This window comes from Pinus tabuliformis, chromosome 2_2 (assembly GCF_031772625.1).
Source record: "Pinus tabuliformis cultivar Carrire ecotype Pingquan chromosome 2_2, CPIR1, whole genome shotgun sequence".
In the NCBI taxonomy this organism is placed as follows: Eukaryota; Viridiplantae; Streptophyta; class Pinopsida; order Pinales; family Pinaceae; genus Pinus; species Pinus tabuliformis.
In genome coordinates, this window is record NC_142300.1 from 498785076 (window position 1) to 498807748 (window position 22673).

Consider the following 22673-nt stretch of genomic DNA (forward strand, 5'->3'; position numbering starts at 1 on the left):
TATGTGGGAATATATGTTTTTAAAGATTTTAATATATCTTTAGGATATGTTTTTCCTTTTAAAGATTATTTTCACAAATATTTAATTAAAAGAAATATTAAAAGATTTTGGAGTAGGATTTTCCATTTTTTGTTGAATTTAAGCTTATGTGATCCATATTTTGGAGTAGGATTTTCCATTTTTTGTTGAATTTAAGCTTATGTGATCCATATCAAATTTAAGATGCATACATGCTCTACCCCCTCTGGTTTTGAACCTGTGACCTCTTAGGAGGAAACACATGCTCTTAACCATTAAGCCCACTCACGCTGTATATATATGGAGTATTAAATCAAAACCTAAAATCATTAATATAATATGGAATAAAATGTAAATATATACTTTCCGAATAAATAGTTAATTAGTTATTATACAAATTAGTTTCTTGTAAGAATTAACTCACAAACCTTAACCTATTAAAATACCTATTAAAAAAAAAGAGAGATATATAAATATATTTGGAGGGAGTGAAGGAAAATAGAGAGACAAGAAGGAAAAAAAGACAATGATCAAACAAGGCAAGGAGGGGAAAAACAAGGAAATTAGGCAAAGGACGGGGGAAGAGGGAGGGAAAAAATAGGAAAGAGGCTAGGAGGAGAGAGCAGGGATCCAGCGACTACTAATTTTCCAGCCATCATCTCTATTGAGGTTTCTTGGCCTTTTTTCGATTTCTAAGGCTTCCCTAAATTTCCGGTGATGGAAATGCGCCACCTTGGCAATAACACGAGTCTCCTCAATGCATACATGGTGCTTTGTCTTCTCTGCATGTTCATACAATGTGATTTTTCGCCGAAATATTTCTCATTAGCTTTTTTCTTTTAATTTAGGAAATGGCATTGGCTCTAGTAAATTATTTAAATTTTTTATCTAATTTGGAATTTTAATGTGGTAACAAAAATTGTTAAATGTAAATTTATGATTCATTCAAATTCATATGATTGTAATAACCGAAAAACTGAAATACAGATACAGTAAGAACCGAAAAACTGAAATACAGAAACAGTAAAGAATTTTAAAGCAGGTACTTACCTGAACTGCTGCAGATGATGTTGCCTGCGGCTACGCTGCTTCAATTACCGGGAGACCAATTCCACCCAGCCAGACTGAGCAGAGCTTGGCTGCTCAATCCAGTACGCTTCTCAACATAAGCTCATTGTCCCCTCTGCCCAGAACCTCAGAATGATTAAGCTCTTCCAATGGTCGACTTTCCTCCCTTCTGAATTCCTCCTCTTGGTTTTTACCTCCGTTGTTCAACCCCCCCTTCTCAGCTCATTTCTGCGGTTTATAACTGCGGGTTTGGCGGTGGCTGCCCTCCCACCTGCAGCCACCGCTTTCCTTCCTACCGCCATGCCTTTGCATGCGTTTTGAGACCATCAGATATTTTGTAATGACCTTGGGTACTGAAATACATTCATGCTTTATTAATCTGTGATCACATTTTATTATATTGTTTATATATGTACTTTATATAACGAAGTCTGATTTATATGTCTTTTTTTATATAAGGTTTAATTTATATTTATATTTAATATAAAGTTTGGTTTATATTTATTTTAATATGAAGTTTATTCATATTTGTTTTAATATAAAGTTTACAATTTTATATTAGTTAATTATTTATATTATTATTTAACCTTTATTCTATTCTATTAATATGATTTTTATCATTATTCTGGAGCATATAATATATATGTATATATATTCCTCTTGATCTAACCATACATTATGCGATGTTGATGAACAAGTAGAACTTCTTTCCCCAAAAGAGTCATGGTATTTAGTACTTATAATCAATTTAGTATAAAATACTAGTGCGGTGTATGCGACACATACATATGTAGCTATCATATGCATGTACCGTATACTTGCTATTATGCTTGCGTTCTTTATGTTTATAGATGGGTCGTTACAATGATAAAGGAATTATTAAGCGAACCTTAGCCAAAATTAATCAAAATAAAGATAGAATTCCCTGAATTAGACCTAGCATCCTTACAAATATTTCGAACTTTCAACAATTATTATGCACATTAACATATGTCAGATGTTAAAATTTTAATTTTCTAATACATTAAGATATGATCCTTTTTTAATTAATAATTTCACTGTATTAAATTTTTTTATCCAAAATAAGCATTCCATTAAAAGTAAAAAATTCCAAGATTTACAATTTTTTTAATATTTATTAAAAAAATTAAATTATTATTAATAACAATTTTATAAAATATATTGGAGGATGATCTTCACACAACATTTTACAACTCTTGCTAAACCCTCAGTGAAACCTTAGCTACGATCATAGGATGTCTTTATTGGAGGGGGCTTATCCCCCTCCATCAAACAACATTTCAACATTACAAAACCTTGTTGCTTCTCTCCCCAAGAAGCCTCTAACCAAGGAAGCACATGCAAAATTTGTGAATACGGTGGAGATCATACCCTCGATGGCTCTTCCCACTGCTTTCAGGTGAACTTCCTTGGCATTTTCAAATTGTGTTCTAGTAGGGAAGTTCACAAGAATGTAGTCGTCCTCAATATTCGTGGAATTATGGTTGGATAAGGCATGGAAGCCACAGATGAAAAGAAATATTGGAATGTACAGATGTGGGAATGAGCTTTTTTCTTTTTTGTTCAAATACAAGGAAGACAAAGATGTAATCTTCATAAATTGAGCATGTTTATTTGCAGCCAGAGGCATGTATTTGAACAAATGATCACTAGGTTTTGATCTAAATGAAGACATACCTCTCATGTTGGAGTGATGACTATTTGTGTGTGATAGACAATGGGTTGGGGAAATATTTGGATAATGTTAAACGCAAAGGATTCCAGTTTGCATGCACACAGATATGCATTGAAGTAGACCTTAAGAAAGGGTTTCCCTCATAAATAAATCTTACGTAGGGGGAATGGATCCACCACCAAAGTATTTACTATGAGCAATTTCCCTTTAAAATGTAGAAACTACCATGATTATGGTCACTTTGCAAGAGACGGTAAGAAGGCTCAAGCAAGAAAATTAGAGGATACAATAGTGGTGCAAGAGGAGCAATGGAAAACTCATAGAAAGGGAGGAAATAAGGGAAAGATGATAGTAAAAAAAATCCCAATCTACACAAGGTAGAAATGTGGCCTCATATTCAACAAATCATTTTGAGACCTTGTAGTATCAATAAGAAAACGACAAGGAGGAAACAAATCATAACAAACCAAAGCGGCTCCCAAAGAGGAAGCTAGGAATGTTGAAAAATGACAAAGGGGAAATCAAAGAACCAGAGAATGATGAAGAAATGAAACCCTAGGCCTAACTCAAAAATAAGTTAAAAACTCGACCCCAAAGGATAATGATAAAATATTGTTAGGAAGATGAGGAAATGAAGTTCGTGGAAAACCAAAGAAGCTAAAGGAGACAAAAGGTAACACGTCAAGAATAATGACTAGAAACAAGGCCCAAAACCTTAATTGGGTTGTTGTGATTAGTAGTCAATAAATAGAGAGTAATAAGTAAAGAAAGGAAGGCCCTAGAAGAGGATGACACGAGAATTAGGAGCAAAACAACAGAAGAAGATGAAAAATCAACTTGTAATCACTAAGATTCTCAGGCCATTAACGAAAAAAGATTAGAAAGAAATAGAAGAGGGAGGAGGTAAAACACAAAACACCTCCAAAATATGATGAAAATTATATCATGGAACATAAGGGGTTTGTGAAGCCCCTGAAAATTCATGTCGATTAAAGACTTAGTAAAGAAGGAACGACCTTCAATTTGTATTCTTCATGAAACTAAGCTCAAAGAAACAGAAGCAGTTAATATAGCAAAATATTTCTAATGAGATGGTACCAAAATGGCGCAAAGATCACATGGAGCATCTTGCGGACTAGGTACTTTTTTGCTAGGCTCCTTTTTCACTTTGATTAATAGTATGAAATATAAATTCTAAATAGCATCGTTATTTGAAAGAAAGGATATGAGGGAGCATAGTTATGTCATCAATGTTTATGTTCCAATAATATATGGAGAAAATTTGGAGTCCTCGGACTCACTTAACTCCTTAAAAGAAGGATGGTGGCATATTAATAGCATAATTGTAGGAGGGATTTTAATACCATTCACTACTCCTATTAGAAGCATGGGGGTAGCCTCATTTGTGACCCCTTTAGAGAAAGAAAAGTGGATCTAATGAGTGATTGGGACTTGTTATATATACCTCCAAAGAAAGATAAATAAACCTGGACAAACAAAATAAGTGGGGAAAGTCATATAACAATGTGATTGGACTGCTTTCCAATGCATAGAAACTAGCTCCTTTAAGGGATGGATTGTACTACTTCAATTTTGGTGTAAGGTCTGATCATCAGCCAATTTCTCTATCGATTGATCATTTGGAAAATTTAGGCACAATCCCATTTAGATATAATCCAGACTTGTTTAAGGAGGATAAGGTTACAAATATAACAAAACAAGCCTAGATGACTCATGCCAACGAATCTCCCTCTTTTGTGTAGAAGTCAAAACTAAAAGTGGTGAAGCAAGAACGAAGAATATGGTGAAGGAAAATTATAAAACTCTAAGACAAAAGAGGTTTTCGTTGGTAAAACAACTTCAAAAACATCAAAATTTGATTGAAAATTGTCAGGTGAAAAATTGGAATATAGAAAAAGAAAAGGAGCTTACTAGGAAAATCTTCTCAACAAGTTGACGAGAAGAAGAGTACATGAGATTGAAATAAAGAAGTTTTTGGCTTCAAACGAGTGACCAAAACACTTCCTTCTTCCATAAGAAGGCCAAGGCCAGGGAAATATGAAACATAGAAAAATAAATCGTGCTTAAAGGTAAGCCAAGACTTACTACCTCTACTGATATAAAGCAAGAGGAATTTCTTCATTTTCAGGCTACTTACACCGAAGGCAAAGATGTAGATTTGGAGAAAGCTGAAGAGTTTCTAGCATGTATAACATCAATTGTCACAAAATCTTCCAATCATGAATTAGTCAAAGACATAGAAGAATTGGAGGTCGTGGAAGAAATTTGGACTTTGGAACCAGAAAATCCCCCTGGACTAGATGGTTTTACTATTATTTTTTATCATACTTTATGGCCTTTGATAAAAAGGATTTGCTGAGAATGCTAAATAGGATGAGAAGGAAAGACAATATTGGGGGAAATGCAAACTCTTATTTTCTTGCATTAATTCCTAAAGAAACAAATCCTCTGAACTTCTCTCAATTCAAAACTATTTCCCTTTGTAATGTTGTGTATAAAATCCTCACAAAAGTCATAGCCACTAGGATAACAAAACTCTTGCCTAAGATTATATTTGAAAATCAAGGGGCCTTTATGTAGCATAGAAAAATATTGAATAATATAATTCTTGATTATTAAGATGACTTTCGGCAATAATCACATCGAAATTCATTTTTCGACGCGTTTCGAACCAACAAGTGTGGTTCATCGTCAGGACGAGATGAAGAATCAGATCATGGCCCCAATTTAAATAGAGAGAACCAACATTCAACAGCTACTTTTGACCAAGGAAACAACTACAAAGGACAGGGCAACGACAATGTAGTTCTTGCCCTGTCCTTTGTAGTTGTCTCCTTGGTCAAAAGTAGCCGTTGAATGTTGGTTCTCTCTATTTAACTTGGGGCCATGATCTGATTCTTCATCTCATCCTGATGATGAACCACACTTATTGGTTTGAAACGCGTCGAAAAATGAATTTCGATGTGATTATTGCCGAAAATCATCTTAATAATCTTGATATGGATCACAGAAGCCTAAATTCAACAAGTATAATTCTCATTCGGGAAGCTATACACCCAAGCAAGGAAGTGGGGGAACTTGGATTGGTCATTAAGTTGGATATGTCTAACGCTTTCAACCAGGTAAGACACTCTTTCTTATATTTAATACTTGAAAAATTGGGTTTCAGTTGTGAATTCACTCATTGGATTAAAGCCTACATTGGATTCCCTTGGATCGCGCCCTTAATAAAAGTCGTCCTAATCCCTTCTTTGTGGCTTCAAAGGGATTGAGATAGGGTTTCCCACTCTCCCCCCTTCTATGTACCATTGTTGTCAAAATATTGAGCAATAAGTTAAAGATGGAAAGGCTAGAAGGCAAGTTATTAGATCTAAGTATTGCTCGGAATGTAAAGGGGGTAAATCACTCTCAATTTGCAAATGGAAGCCTTCTATTGGGCAAGGCATTCAAAATTATTGTGAATCTTTATAATCTTCTTCTTAATGTGTGTGTGTGTGTGTGTGTGTGTGTATATATATATATATATAAAGTGGGTTCTTGAATAAAACAAAAATTTAGCTATATGGATGGAATTGTTAAGAAATGGTTTTAAGAGAGATTTCCACAACACTAGAATTTCCAGTGGCAATTGGATGGGAGCATTAAACACATAAGACTATGATGAGGCCCTCCAAAAACTCAAGAAAAAATATAGCCATGGGGAGTGCAATGGCTAAATGCACCCAGGAAGGTTGTATTGATAAAATCAATATTTTCATCTCTTCTTGTATACATGGGTTCTGGTTTCCTTGCTCCAAAAGGAGGATCAACCAGATCAAAAGTCTCATACAAAAATTTCTTTGGTGGGAAGGTAAAAATAATGAAAATGTGTTTCATTTGGTTAATTAGAATATAGTATGTCTTCCTAAAATTTGTAGTTGTCTAGTAGTAAAGGATCCCCAATTTATAAATCTTGCATTAGGAGAAAAAATAGTATGGCATCTCCTCTCTGATTCAAAGGAATATTTTAAATAATATTTTTTGTAGGAATATTTCCATAAAAGTAGTCTTCTCATAGTGTAGAATGTGAATTGGATAGGGTAAGGTTCAAAAATATGGAAGTTGTGTAAGGTTGCATACCCCATACTATTGAATAATTTAGGATGGAAATTGGAAATGATGCTCTCATAAATGTATGGAAATATCGGACCCCATCGGCTATGTTAATGGAAAAAACCATAGAATAAGGGAAATAGTGAAATAGATGAGGAGAGTAGGATATATTAGGCTTTACAGATATTTCAGAATGGAATGAGCAAGAAAAATGGTTAGGATATATATGTTTATGACTACCTCCCAATATCCAACCTAAATGAGAGACTTTAATAAAATCATTGAAAGGTTTAGTTCTAATTGAAGTTTCAAAAACTAACTAGGAAACCTAGATGGGCAACCCATGGAAGAATTAGCCAGTCAAAGTAAGTTACGAATTGATAGTAAAAATGTTTTTTCATATAGCTTCATGTAAGATGTAGAATTGGCATAAGGATGACCTACCTAATATAAACATATTATGTTGGGTAATGGTTCATCATAGAATTTTTACGATAGAGAATCTAAGGAAATGAAACATATAATTGTTGTCAATGTGTGCCCATTACCAAATGGAGGAAGAGGATATCCCCCATGTATTTAGGAAGTGCACATTCACTTTGGAAGTTTGGAAAAAATCCCTAGAAAAAAGTAGTGATATTATAAGAATTTTGGATAGCTAGATAGAGATGTTTGAATTATGGAAAAATAAAATCCCTTGGTCGAGGAAAGCCTCTACATTAGCAGTGCAATCCTAGATGTCTCTCCCTAAATATCTATGTTGGTCAATGTGGTTAGCTAACAATAAGTCGTATTTAATGGCAAAATTTCTAACTCATCCACGACTATTATCAAAGCTCTAAATCTACTCTTTGAATCCATCACGACTCGAGGATACAAATCCTATAATATGGAGGACTTATCTTTGGGTGAAAGAGATTAGATCAAATTAGGGAATGTCATATGATGCTAGCAACTTCAATCCTAAACCACTCGTCAACATGTCCTTTTATATTAAAATGGATGTTTACGAATTTCTAAAATGGAAGATAAGCGAGGAACACTTCTCTCTATTTTTTTTAATGATTCATTTGAAAGGTAACCCGATGGAAGTAGGACCGGGAGGGGTTATATATCACCCCGACGAGCAAATAGAGTCTCAATATGAATGGGGCTTGGGTATTGCTATCTATAACCAAGCAGAATACTTGGCCCTATGGTAGGGGCCTAAACTAGCTATTAAAAGAAGAATTCATCAATTGATGGTCTTTGGGGACTCCATGATAGTTTTTCAATAGGTGATTAAACTCAAAGAAAATTGTAGCTCTCACATCCCCCCAAATATTGCAAAGGATAACAATTTAATTTGAGGAATTTTGAGATAATTGAGTTCCACCATGTAAAATGGAATTCGAATTTAGCAGTAGATGTGTTGGCTAATGAAGGAGATAGCATGGATCAAGGAATGATGGTTCAAGACCACAGTAACACAAATTTCAAACCTCTACCATGAAAAAGGGAAACAAAATTTAGGCAAGCTCTAAAAAGGTCAATGGAGAAAATGACGTCCTGATATTTTGTTGGAAGGTTGGTTGGCAATATGAATTATTGTGATATCATTTGTGGAAATGAAATAATCTATCAAATAGATACCAGACAGATGAACCTTTATTAATGACAATTTTAGAATGGATCACTCACATCACAATAACACTTGGTCGTGGTTTCTACACATCTCCAACAAACCATACATCTGGTGGACATGCGATCCCTATTATGATTGTGAATGAAGATTGTAGGATATTAACTTCAATGCCAAACTTGGGATAGCACACTCATATTGCGGTGATTTAATGGCGATAATTATATGTGCTATCGGGGAACTAATTGACGGGGAATATCTAGACGACAACATGAATGTAGTAAGAAAATTCCTTATCACCATTGAATGGTTTCCTCGAACGAGGGGAGTGGGAAATCAGTTTAGATTGATATATAAAAGTTCCACAAATATTTTACAATTGCACAACTTGACAAGGGACTTTGGAGGGAAGCATGGAACAACAGGTTTAATTTCAATCCATAGAATAGGTAGGAAAATGTAGCTTCATCCTCAAAATCCCCTTGTCAAAGAGAGGGAGAAAATGAATCACTAACTAGACAGTCTAATTAAGACAATGGAGTATATCTTGACTATAATAACCCTTGGACGATTTTCTATATAAATAAAAATAATAATAATGAAGGTCATGGGACACGTATTCCAAGCTAAATGTTGGGAAAAAAATAGTGATGGAGATCACTTGTGATTAATTAATGGCTATGAAAATTGGCAAATACATTGGCAAAGGTAAAATGGCAATAATTGGCATTTTATTTATGAAATAAAGGAAAATGGGAGAAAAGGGAGAAGAAGGGTAACAAATTTGCATGTGAGGAAAATGAAGAAAATAGAGGCCTCAATGATAAAAGGGATTCTAAGGATCAGTTCACAACTTTTGTTAGTTCAATTTTGGAGCTCTATCTCTATTCTCTCATTCTCTCATACTCTTGCACACTTAGAGCTTTCTTGGAGCACTTTGGCATACCTTGGATTTGGAGCAAGAAGGAAAAGGAAATAAGGAAAGCAAAAGGGAACAGGTGGATCAATAGCTACAAATGGATTTGTTTGCAGGTAATGGGTTGCATGTATGCTTTCCTTGACATATGGTGGATGCATGTGGTTTTCTGGTTATGTGTTATCATTAGCATGGAGTATTTCCTAGATTGACAATGATTTTAGCCTTGCGTTGCCATTTCTTAGATAGCCATGGTGATGTGGGGTTTTTCACTTTATTTTTTTATTTTTTGTTCTCATTATTCCTTATGGTTATGGGTTGGAAAAAAATTTCTAGAAGCCCTGGAACAACTTGGGTTGAGTTAGTAGTCCTGGAGCCTAGGTTGGGACAAAGGCTTTGGAGCCCTTAGTAGGTTGAGTTGCTAGTGCCTGGAGCCGAGTTGGAAAAATTCTCTAGAGCCCTGGAAGGATATGGTTGATTTACTAGTTCCTATAGCCCTTGACAAGTTAGGTAGAGATCGATTTGGTTGGTGATAGCGATGCTCGAAAGTGAGGTGGAATCACTAGTTGGGGGTTGAGGTGGTTTGGCCTCTGGAAGCCCTGGTATGGATTTTTTTGGTTTATTCCATGATATATTACATTCATGCTTGGAATATGTTGCGGGGGTGATTAGCTGAAAGAGAGATTTGGACTAGTCCAATCTATGGTCGGGTGGTACATGGAAGCCCCTGACTTGGTTGTCTTTTGTATATGATAATAAGAGATTTTTCCTGTTGTATTCTATGAGTACTTGTACTTGTTATTATGTGGCATTGATGGTTGTTCTATCATGGTTTTTATTCTAGTTAAATGTTGGTTATAAGTATGGTCCGATAATAGGTTCTAGCTATGTCTCTTGATATGTTTCAATGGAAGAGCACATTATTATAGTTAAATGTTGGTTATAAGTCAAAAGAGTGACATGTGGCATGTCATACAAGTTCACTCTACTGAAACATTATATAATTAGGTCATATTAGGAGGTTGGGCATAACTCTTTCTTGAAGAATCAAATTCTATTCAAACTTGTAGGGTTAGGAAGAGGACTCAGAGGGTTACTGCAGAAGACAATTTTAGAACTTGGAGATTTGAAAGTACAAAGTTACAGTCGTTTCAAGATCGAGCTCCTAAAATCAAGAAAAGGCGATATGGGGAAGTTTGATGGAAAGGATCTGGTAAATTGGATACTACAGATGGAGAAATATTTTGATCTACATGAAGTGAAACTGTTACAAAGGGTACGTATTGCATCTTCATATTTAGAACAAGATCAATTTTTATGGTATAAAGAGCTTTGTTCTCGTAAACCACTTGTTACGTGGTCAATTTTCACGGAGGAAATGATAGCACAGTATGAGGATACAAAGAGAAACACCTTCTTTAGCCAATTGATAAATATCAAACAAAGGGATTCAATGGAAGAGCACATTGAGGACTTTCAAAAATTGAATTTAAGGGTAAATGATATTCCATAGAAGCAAAGGATTGATGTCTTCATAGGGAATTTAAAGGATAACATTCAACATGAGGTTCGTCTTTGGGAACCCGATTCATTGGAGAAGGCATTCAGGTGGGCAAGAAAAATTGAAAGCGAAATTATGGAAACAAGTAATCCCACCACTCATGACTATAATTATGGAAGTGTTTTTTCTCCTAGCCTTCCACAACCTACAAGGCTTACACAACAACAGTTGGAAGAAAAGAGAGAAAAAGGGCTTTGTTACAATTATGATAGCAAATACACTAAAGGTCATAAGTGTGCTAAGAAGAAATTATTTTACATAGATTATGAAGAGGAAGAAAATGATCAAGAAACATCAAATAAGAGGATATACACCATGAACTAACCCCAGATAAAGAAGAAATGAATTCGATCATTTCTTTTAAAGCATTGGCAAGAATTACCACTCCTCAAACTTGCAAGATAGAAGGACATATCAAGAAGGAAAAGGTTCAAGAAGTGAAATATCACATCGAGAACAAAGAAATGAATCCGAAAATATCTTGTAATGCATTGGACGGAATTACCACTCCTAAAAATATCAATATAGAAGGACATATCAAGAAGAAAAATGTTCAAGAAGTGAAAGATCACATCGAGCATCAAGAAACGAATCCAACCATATCTTGTAATGCATTGGAAGAAATTGTGACCCCTCAAACTCTCAAGATAGAAGGAAATATCAAGAAGAAAAATATTCAAGTAGTGAAAGATCACATCGAGCATCAACAACAAGTTCTCCAACATTTAAAGGATAAGGCCACCTTGGTATAGAATCGAATGAAACAACAAGAAGATCAACATCACAGTGAAAGAAGTTTTGATGTGGGTGATTGGATATTTTTACAACTATATCTCAAGCAAGCTAATTATGAGAAGGAAATGTTGGCAATACTACATGCACTTAAGAAATGGCGACCTTACCTAATGGGAAGACACTTCAAGGCAAAAATGGATCATGATATTCTTAAATACTTTTAGAACAAAGATTATCTTTAGAAGAACAGAAAAATGGGTCATAAATATGTGGGTTATGACTTTGAAATCATATACAAAAAAGGGAAGCAAAATGTTGTTGTAGATGCACTCTCAAGAAAGGATGAGGATGTGGAAGCATTGTTTTGTGTTATTTATATTATCCAACCACATTGGATAAACGAAGCAAGGGATGAATGGAAGAAGGACAAAAAAGTGTGGCCACTCATTTAGGAGTTGCAGAAGATACCAGTTCAAACAATATTGCCAGAACTTGACGAGGAAGGAAAAATCATATTGGAGACTGGAGCAGTCATAGAAACAAGAACCTGACAGCTACGAAATCGATCAATTTTAGAGTATCTCATTAAGTGGAAGAACTTACCCGCTGAATATTCCACATGGGAGGACAAGAATTTTATACAGAAGCATCAAGAACTACTCAAGCATTGAGGACAACACTTTTTGAAGGAGAGGAGCATGTTAGGTCCCTATACTACTAGTGTAACCCATTATTGTTATTAGTACAACCCCCTTATTATATTGTTGTGCCCATGTAGTCCCCATATTGTCATTATTGTGCCCCATAGAAGCCCACTATTGTTATTATTGTGCCCTTACATTATTATTGTTATGTCGACTTTGATTATATTATGACCCTTTAGACTCCTATATATAGAAATGAGGTATTGTCATTTGTATCATCCAAGAATTGATCATTTGTGTAATGTAAAGGAGGTTTCCCCCTCGAAGAGGCTGAATTCTAAGGCATTGATCTATATTTTCTATCTTTTTGTGAGTTGGTTTCATAGCACTTTCCAACAGAGATGGTTTACACTTTTGACAAATACCTTGGGTATTGCCTTCCAGGTTGTGGAGGCATTCTAAGATTTTATGGGAGCGCGAATGAAATCCATTATTGATAAGGGCTGAACATATTTTTGAGCCAATGTATTCACCCAAAAGCCATTTCCTTGAGAGAGACAACAGACCCCTTTGGCTACCAGAGATTGGACGAATTTAGGAAGCTATTTTATTCCCCAACCACCAAAAGATTTATGATGGGAGATGGAGTTCCAGGTTGTGAGTGCAAAGGCAAACTTTTCCTACAATCTATACCAAAGGAATCTGGTAGAAAATTGTTATATCTTTCTTCATATCCCCTCATCTGTCCATGCTAGGGAGGCCCAAAAAGTAGGAATTGCTTCAATGACAAATTTGGAAAGAACTAGACAACCAACCTGAGATAGCCAACAATTACTCCAAATTTTATTTTTATTTTTAATTTTCTCTAAAGTCCATCCCTAATCACGAACATGATCATTGCATGGTTTAAGAATGAAGCCCAGATATTTGACACATGTTTGATGTTCTTTATGGGAACAGAGTGAATAGTTTAAATTGAAGACATATCATTTCTGGGATTTCCCAGTAATATAAATAGGACTTTTATCTATTTATTTTCATGTTTGTGTCCTGGATGAGCAACTATAGGAGGGATTGAAGGTGGTTTGTATGAAAAAGATCCCCATTTCATAAGATGAGGATGTTGTCAACAAAATGTAGATGTGTCAGAAAGCAGTTTTGAGATAGGGTGATTATTTTGAAGCTACTAGAGTGAACAACATATGGGATCATCCTTTTCAGCCCCTTCACAATAAGGAGAAAAGGAAGGGGTGAGAGGGGACATCCTTGGTGAAGACCTCACTCAACATTTAAAAAGGGGAGGCAACCCCATTGATTAGAACTACAAAGGAGGGGGAAGAGATAGAGTTTAGAACCCAAGTCACAAAGGAGAAGGAAAAACTCAAGTGAAGTAAGAGGAGGTGGATATATAGCCAATTGACCCTATTGAAAGCCTTTGAGAGGTCAACTTTGAGAACAAGGGATTTTTGTCTAAAGGTATGGATGGAGTGAAGAACCTCCCGAGCCATACCAATGGCCTCATGTATATGCCTATTTGAAAGAAAACCAAATTGCTCAAAGGATATATGGTGGGAGAGGATGAGCTTTAGGTGAAACACAATGATTTTTGTGATGATATTTTAAATTGAGTTGTAGAGGGAAATAGACCTCAATTGATCAAAAGAAACATGGTTATCAAAATGAGGGATAAGAGCAGGGAAAGTAGAGTTGAAAGGTCCCAATGTCTAGCATGAAGAGCGAGATTACTTGATAACAAAGAGAAGATCATCACTTATGAAGTCCCAACATTTGATATAAAACTCAATAGGAAGTTTGCTTGGACCAAGACTTTTGACCTTTTGGAAGATATAGAGCACATTTGGTTTTATTATTATACTACCTATTTTTTATGTTTTATGTTTTATTTTGTTTTATAATTATTTATATTAATATTGATAATACATAACTTCTTAGTTCTATTCATTTTTGAGATCTATTTTGATTTCCACTATGAATCATTAAATATAAATATTTCCTTAAAAGAATTTAATCAACCTATCAATAAAATTCAAATTCAAATGAATTGGTTTTCAATTTCTTCACCTTCATTTCTTATTTCATTTTTCCCATACAAGCCAACTTCTAAATAGAATTAGTAAATTTGCACAACTTTCTTAACCAATATCTCATCCAATACAACGTGCTTGCTAGATTTCATATAGATTAAGTTTCAACAATTTTTTTACCAATATCTCATTCAATACAACGTGCTTGCTAAATTTCATATAGAATAAGTTTCAACAACTTTTTTTACCAATATCTCATTCAATACAACGTGTTTGCTAAATTTCATATAGAATAAGTTTCAACACCTTTCTTTGATAATATGTCTCAAAAAATTAACCCACCAACTAAATTCAAACTAAAAACAATTAGTTCCTATAACTTGTTCACTTTTGTGTCCTAGTCAATATGAGTGCCAACCAATTTCCACATAAAATCGGGAGTTTGCACAACTTTGTTCACAAATATGTCTAATTTAATATGACTTCCCCACTAAATGTGATGTAATAAATAAGTTTATGCACCAAATTCAATTTAAAACAACTTCACCTTTATGTCCCAATCAATATTAATACCAACAAATTTTCAAATAGAAATCATAAATTTACACAGCTTTCTTCCCAAATACATGTCATTTGATATACCTTCCGCAGTAAACTTTCTATAATATTCTATAAAATAAATGATCCACTCTTTTCTTTGATAACTTCTCCACCCTTATTTCCTAAATAATTAAAAGCTTAAATTTATACCATTTTCCTTTGAAATATGTCACATTCCGTATACTTTCCAAATAACTTACATATAAGAAGATATATTCCCACAATTTTCTTTCGATAATCTATTAACACCATAAACAATTAGTACACGGCATATTTTCAATTGGATGCTCATGGTGTGGAAATTTCCTAGAGTGCTTATGACAGCGTATTTTCATCTCCATGCTCATGGTGTGGAAATTTCCTGGAGTGCTTATGACGGCATATTTTCATCTCTATTTTCTAATGGTGCGGAAATTTCTTTGAAGAGCCCCAACGCCGCCGAGGATTTAGTGGATGACCATTGTTAGCTGCGAAACGTGTCGTGCAGCAGTTACAACGAGGAAAGTTCGGTTTCGTATGTTCGACGGCATTTAAAAAACAAAGAAAGAGTGTTTGCGCTTTAGCTTTCCGTCACTGTCCGCAAGTTGCGTTACACCTGGGCCCAGTCCGGAAATTTCGGTTTCGTATGTTCGACTACATTTAAAAAACAAAGAAAGAGTGTCTGCGCTTTAGCTTTCCGTCACTTTCCGCAAGTTGCGTTACACCTGGGACCAGTCCATACTTTGCATTTAGATTTTTCAACTCATCTGACACCTTCAACGGCTCGATGTGAGAACTGCAATATTTATATGTGTGATTGCACTGGCACACAAGGTAACTCACAGGCAACCCATTCAAGTCGTTAGGATTGGGAAAGAGAGAAATGGAGAAAGGTACTATGGCGATGACGATGCTTATGTGCTTTGTGAGCCTCGCATTAACTACTGTCCCTGCAGCGACTCTTACTTATTCCTCACATATTCACAGGCAACATGGTTTATTCCATGATCAGCCGTATATGGGTGGAAGTGCTTCTTTTCGGTCCCATGATTTTGTTTTAAAGGAAGACGAAGGCAATCTGGAGCAGTCTGAATTCAGATCTTCATCCATGGATACTGGCGATCAAAGGGACTTAGAGGCTCTTTTGTCTTTCAGAAAGGCGCTCACATCGGATCCGGATGCATCGCTGCTCAACTGGACGGCAGAAAACTCCCATAACGTGTGCTCCTGGAATGGCATTTTCTGCCGAAGGCGCACAAAACGAGTAACTGCCATAATACTGCCTGGATTAGGATTGCAAGGTAGGATATCACCCTCTCTCGGCAGTCTCTCTTTATTAAGAATTCTGAATCTTTCCCAGAATAATTTGACAGGAATAGTTCCACCGGAGTTTGGGCAGCTAAAGGCGCTGGGATTGCTGGACCTCAGCTTTAATTTGCTCCACGGTTCTATTCCAAAGGCACTGTGTAATTGTACACGGCTTCAATGGATCCTACTTTCAGCAAACAGCTTGACAGGGACTATACCAACAGAATTCGGTCACCTACTCAGGTTGGAACATGTTCGCTTGGCCCGTAATAGCCTCAGTGGAAGTATTCCAACTTCTCTTGGCAACTGTACTTCTCTCCGATGGTTGTCCCTTAAATTCAACAATCTCACGGGTCCAATCCCCTTTTTTTTGGGTTTGATGAAAAGTCTATCATATCTTTCCTTGCATGGCAACTCACTCACCGGTCACATCCCTCCCATTTTGAGCAACTGCACCTCTCTCCAAAAATTGTCCATCGGTTATAACAAGTTTATTGGGCCAATCCCTGAAGTTTTAGGTCTGATCAAAAACTTATCTTATTTATCCCTGGAAGGCATCTTACTAAGTGGTCACATTCCCGAATCCATTGGTAATTGGAGTCAGCTTACTCACTTAAATTTAGGTGTAAATAACTTCACTGGTGGTATACCTAAAGTCATTACACAATTGAGTGAGTTGACCTTCCTTAATCTTGGCACAAACAAGTTGAGCGGAAAAATACCCAAAGGAATTGCCAATTTGAGGAAGCTTGAACGGCTTTATCTAGATACCAACAATTTTACAGATACAATTCCTGAATCTATTGGCAATTTGAGTCAGCTTACTCACCTGAAGCTAGGTGTAAATAGGTTAACCGGTGGTATACCTAAATCCATTACACAATTGAGTGAGTTGACCTCCCTTAATCTTGGTACAAACAAGTTGAGTGGAAAAATACCCGAAGGAATTGCCAATTTGACGAAGCTTGAACAACTTTATTTAGATACAAACAATTTTATAGATACAATTCCAACTAGTATAGGAAAGCTTCACTCTCTTAGAATCTTCTACTTGAATTTAAATAATATTTCTGGTAGCATTCCGGAAAGTATTAGTGCTTTGGTTTCACTTCAACAATTAAGTATATCTTATAACAATCTTGATGGACCAATCCCTCATCATATTGGTCAATGTGTGGGACTAGAAGTGTTAGACTTATCCAATAATAAGTTGAATGGAAAGATTCCTGCATCTTTAGGCAACTGCAAGTCTTTGAAGAATTTAGTGTTGAATAACAACTTCTTGTCAGGGACAATACCACCAACTTTAAGTAAATGCACCATGTTACGGAGGTTGAAGGTGTCTGAGAACAAACTGAGTGGAAATCTAGACATAAAATTTCCTGTTTCTTTACAGGTTCTTTCAGTTTATTCTAATAACTTCTTTCAAACTCTCCCTAATTCTTTGGCTCAATGCACCCAACTTCAACTACTAGATTTAAGTAGAAATGAATTCACAGGTCAACTACCTAGGTACCTTGCATCCTTTCATCAGTTGAGAGTTTTAAGTGTCAGTTATAATAAACTTCATGGGGATATTCCTTCAAACATCACAACTCTGACCCAATTGCAAGTGTTGGATTTATCCAACAACAGAATTAGTGGAAGGATACCATCCAATCTTCAAAGACTCCAAGGATTCAAAATTGTCGGGTCTTCCAAACTCAGTGGTAATACACTCTATGAGGATTTAGAAATCATCATCAAGAAATATCAGTACACTCTAACATATGTGTTGTCCACAAACACAATATTGGACTTGTCCAGCAATAATCTTGTGGGAGAAATACCTCCAAGCATAGGAAATCTCAGTAGCCTACGGTTGTTAAATTTATCAAGGAACCGGCTAGAAGGGAAAATACCTGCATCTCTTGGTGAAATATCTACTTTGGAACAATTGGACTTGGCCAATAATGAATTGAGTGGCAAGATCCCTCAAGAGCTCTCTAATTTAACTATGCTTGCATCTTTGGATATTTCATCCAACAAACTTTGTGGGAGGATCCCGGAAGGAACACAATTTGACACTTTCAATTCTACTTCTTTTCAAAGTAACGAGTGTTTATGTGGTTTTCCTTTATCAGCATGCAAGGAAAAAGAAAAACAACCTCAAAAAAGCACAATGAAAGGTGTTAGTGAGACATGGTTCAGTCATGTCAATAAACATGTATCATTGATTGCAGTGGGGTTGGGCACAGGGATTGGATTTGGGGTGTTTGTAGGCATAATAATGTTATGTAAAAAAACTAGAGATTGGATCATACCTCCAAAAATACAACCATTTTATGGAGTGTATAGATTCCCAAAATAATGTGTAAATGATTCACTATATGATATAAATGATTCATTACTTTTATATATTCAACACGTTGCATACCATACCAATTTTATAGCTGTTTGAAATTATAATTCATTACATTCGTAACCATTTGTAACGGACCTTTTCGTAATCATGTAAATATTCACGAAACTAAATCATGTAAATTAGTTAAACACGTAAGTTAAATGAAAAGTTGCCCTGTATTGATGTTGTAAAGAATATAGCTGGTTCTTATAAACTAATACTTTACAAAGATTGTGATATTTATTTTCAACTTTACTGCTGTCTTGTTTTTTTGGTATATAAATATGTTTTGTTTAGGGTAGTTTAGAATAGTATTTTTAAAATATAAAATATTACGGATGATTTAGACTTTAATAATGTGGAATTTTTTTTTTTTTTTTTTGTCATTTATATCAAAAATATAAAAAAGATAAAATCAAATTTAGTTTATTTTGATATAAAAAAAGATAAAATCAAAAAATAGATCATGTGGAATATTTATTTTTGAAAAAAATTATGAAATATTTAGATTTAATAATGGGTATATATTTTTAGTATAATAGTAGGGATGAAATTAAAGGTTTTCCAGTTTGAATTCTTATTTTGATATTAAAAGTTAACCAATGAAAAAAATATTTTTATATTAATATAAAAATATAAAAATACATATGTCATGGATCTTGCTTACAGTCTGTTTTTCCAGCATACAACGCTTCTAAAAAAAGTAGTGATAATCGTATCATTTCCGCTAACTATCTTCTAATTTTAGGGACTTAAGTTCTGTAGTTCACTGTCAATCCTACATAGTCTGTATTCATCTTCTTACACTATTTTGTCTTACACCTGAGACCAGCTCATATTTTACATTTAGATTTTTCAACTGATTGGGCACCTCTGGGTGTGTTTGCACACAAGGGATCTCACAGGCAACCCATTGAAACCGTTAGGATTGGGAAAGAGAGAAATGGAGAAAGGTACTATGGCGATGACGATGCTTATGTGATTTGTGAGCCTTGCATTAACTACTGTCCCTGCAGCCACTGTTACTTATTCCTCACAGATTCACAGGCAACATGGTTTATTCCATGATCAGCCGTATATGGGTGGAAGTGCTTCTTTTCGGCACCATGATTTTGTTTTAAAGGAAGACGGAGGCAATCTGGAGCAGGGTGAATTCAGATCTTCATCCATGGATATTGGCGATCAAAGGGACGTAGAGGCCCCTTTTCTTTCAGAAAGGCACTCACATCGGATCCGGATTCATCGCTGCTCAACTGACGGCAGAAAACTCCCCTAACGTGTGCTCCTGGAATGGCAATTTCTGTAGAAGGCGTACAAAACGAGTGACTGCCATAACACTGGCTGCATTAAGATTGCAAGGTAGCATTTCACCATCTCTTTCTAGTCTCTCGTTATTAAGAGTTTTGAATCTTTCCCAGAATAATTTAACAGGAATAATTCCACCAGAGTTTGGGCGGTTAAAGGCGCTGCGATTGCTGGACCTCATCTTTAATCTGCTCCACGGTTCTATTCCAAAGACACGGCTTCAATGGATCTGACTCTCAGTGAACAGCTTGACAGGGACTATACCAATAGAATTCAGTCATCTAGTCAAGTTGGAACATATTCGCTTAACCAACAATGGTCTGAGTGGAAATATTCATCTAATATTCCAACTTCTCTGATCAACTGCACTTCTCTCCAAGAGTTGTCCGTCGGATTCAACAATCTCACTGGTCCAATCCCTCCTGTATTCGGTTTCATGAAAAGCCTATCTACTATTTACTTGGAAGTCAACAACCTCACTAGACATATACCTATCCCTCCTGTATTCGGTTTCATGAAAAGCCTATCTACTATTTACTTGGAAGTCAACAACCTCACTAGACATATACCTGCTTCTTTGAGCAACTGCTCCTCTCTGCAACATTTGTATATAGGATTCAACAATTTCACCGGTCCAATTCCTTTTGCTTTGGGTTTAAGGAAAAACCTATCATATCTTTATTTGATGTCAATTCACTCACTGGTCCCATCCCTCCCATTTTGAGCCAATGCACCTCTATCAAAATATTGCTTATTAGTTATAACAATTTTATTGGGCCAATCCCTGCAGTTTTAAGTCTGATAAGAAATTTATCTTATTTGTCCCTTGAAAAAGAAACTCATTTAATGGCCAAATTCCTGAATTAATTGGTAATTTGAGTCAGGTTACTCATCTCAATCTAGGTATCAATAGCTTGATTGGTGGTATACGTAAAGCCATTACACAATTGAGTGAGTTGACTTTCTTTAATCTTGGCACAAACTGGTTGAATGGTTGAATCTTGGCACAAACTGGTTGAACGTAATATTTTCACAACTGCTCTGCCACATTACCAGTACGTCTTATAATTAATACAGAGTTTCCAGTAGCAAGTTTAATGATGTTTAGAACATCAACGGAATTTCCAAAAATCACCTGGGAAAACCAATATGGGCCTGGACGTAGCTGTAATTGCATAGAAATGGGTCGATTCATTAATGTGTGGATTAATCATAGGAACAGAGGCACACAAACCTGGCGACAGAACCTTGCCCAACGCACCCGAGTGAACATTTGCGACTATTATTTTTCCACCCTGTAATCAAGGTCCAAAATAAGTCATTGTGGCGGATAATAGATTTCAAACATGTTCCTAATCCCACAGTTATGTACATTTTGTATATCTATTGTGAAAATAAGAAAATTATTTTAACATTTGTGAGGATAAAGATTGCTTTTTTATTTGGTTGATGTATTCAATCATTTTCCTCTGAAGCCTCACAATAAACACTCCTATTTTTCTAGACAAACCCTTAGCTAAATAGATTATATTAAAAGCTAGCTACGAGAATATCTGCATAATTTTCCTTGTTGTCTTTGAAGGCTTCACATTCTAAAATGAAGTGTTTTTATGTTTCCATTTTTCCTGAAAAACAAAAAATACATACTCTTTCCTCCCACACTTCTTTTGGCATTTTTCAGCGCCCAGTTTCACAACATTGTTAATGAGAATGAGAATTAGTCATTAACTGAGCAATACGAATTTTGGCTTTCCAAAAAATATCAGTCTCTATGTATGCTTTTTGTTGATGATTATGAGTGGGATTAAACACTTTTATATAGTATTTTTTTTTTCTCCCTAGGTTCTTATCCCAAATACGCTTGTGGAACTTATCGATTAGAAAAACTTTTATCTGTTTACTGTTTATGGGACACATGTTCAAACAAATACCCCATTTACTAAACCATTTGTTATTTTGTTGCATCCAAGTCTTCTTTCTTTGGCACAATATGTCATTAAAGACAACCTTAGGCCATCTGCCCTCTTCCATTTGTTCAATTTTTTAAAAATACCTTATGACTCACAGCATAGCAATTGCTTCAATAAGAACGATCCATGTTTCACTTAACAAAATAACATAAAGCACTACACTTTTAATTTTAAATTTGTTTGCACTCTTAATTTTAAATTTGTTTGTAATTAAACACTTCTAATTTTTCTCAATTTTCTTAATCAACATACCCTATAATCAATCATCAAAATACAAAACAACAAATACTAAATCAAAAATTACACATTATAAAGTGAAAATCTGCCCCATCAAACACTAAATAAAAAAAAAATATTGAAACAAAAAAATTTTAAAAAAATTCACATCAAAATTTTATACCGTAATTAAGAAATGTTAAAAAAAATTCACATCAAAGTTTTATACCGTAATTAAGAAATAGTAATTAGATAACATTTATTAATTATAGTAATTAAAAAAAATCTAAATATGTGTAAACAAAAGGAAAATCCCAAAATTCTTATACTCTTTCCACCATCAAGAAATCTCCATTTAAAATATTAATATACATTCCACATACCATGGGATTTTGATATACATTCGGTATTACATAGGGTATACATTGTGATTGCAATACTAATCTATGGAACACGCTGAGAATTAAAGGTCAATTTGTGTAGCACAACTCAATT

General features: G+C 35.1%; 1 protein-coding gene across 1 annotated transcript; it reads left to right on the top strand.

Annotated features, from left to right (window-relative positions):
• The first annotated feature begins 15799 nt into the window (after window positions 1–15799).
• Window positions 15800–18654, top strand: LOC149193552 (uncharacterized). The gene has a single exon (XM_089406740.1). The coding sequence runs from the start codon at window positions 15880–15882 to the stop codon at window positions 18652–18654; it is 2775 nt and encodes a 924-aa protein (XP_089262866.1). The 5' UTR covers window positions 15800–15879.
• Window positions 18655–22673: the final 4019 nt, after the last annotated feature.

Bases quoted from the DNA above. Each gene is read 5' to 3' on its own strand.
- LOC149193552 (XM_089406740.1), top strand. From the start codon at position 15,880: ATGGAGAAAGGTACTATGGCGATGACGATGCTTATGTGCTTTGTGAGC.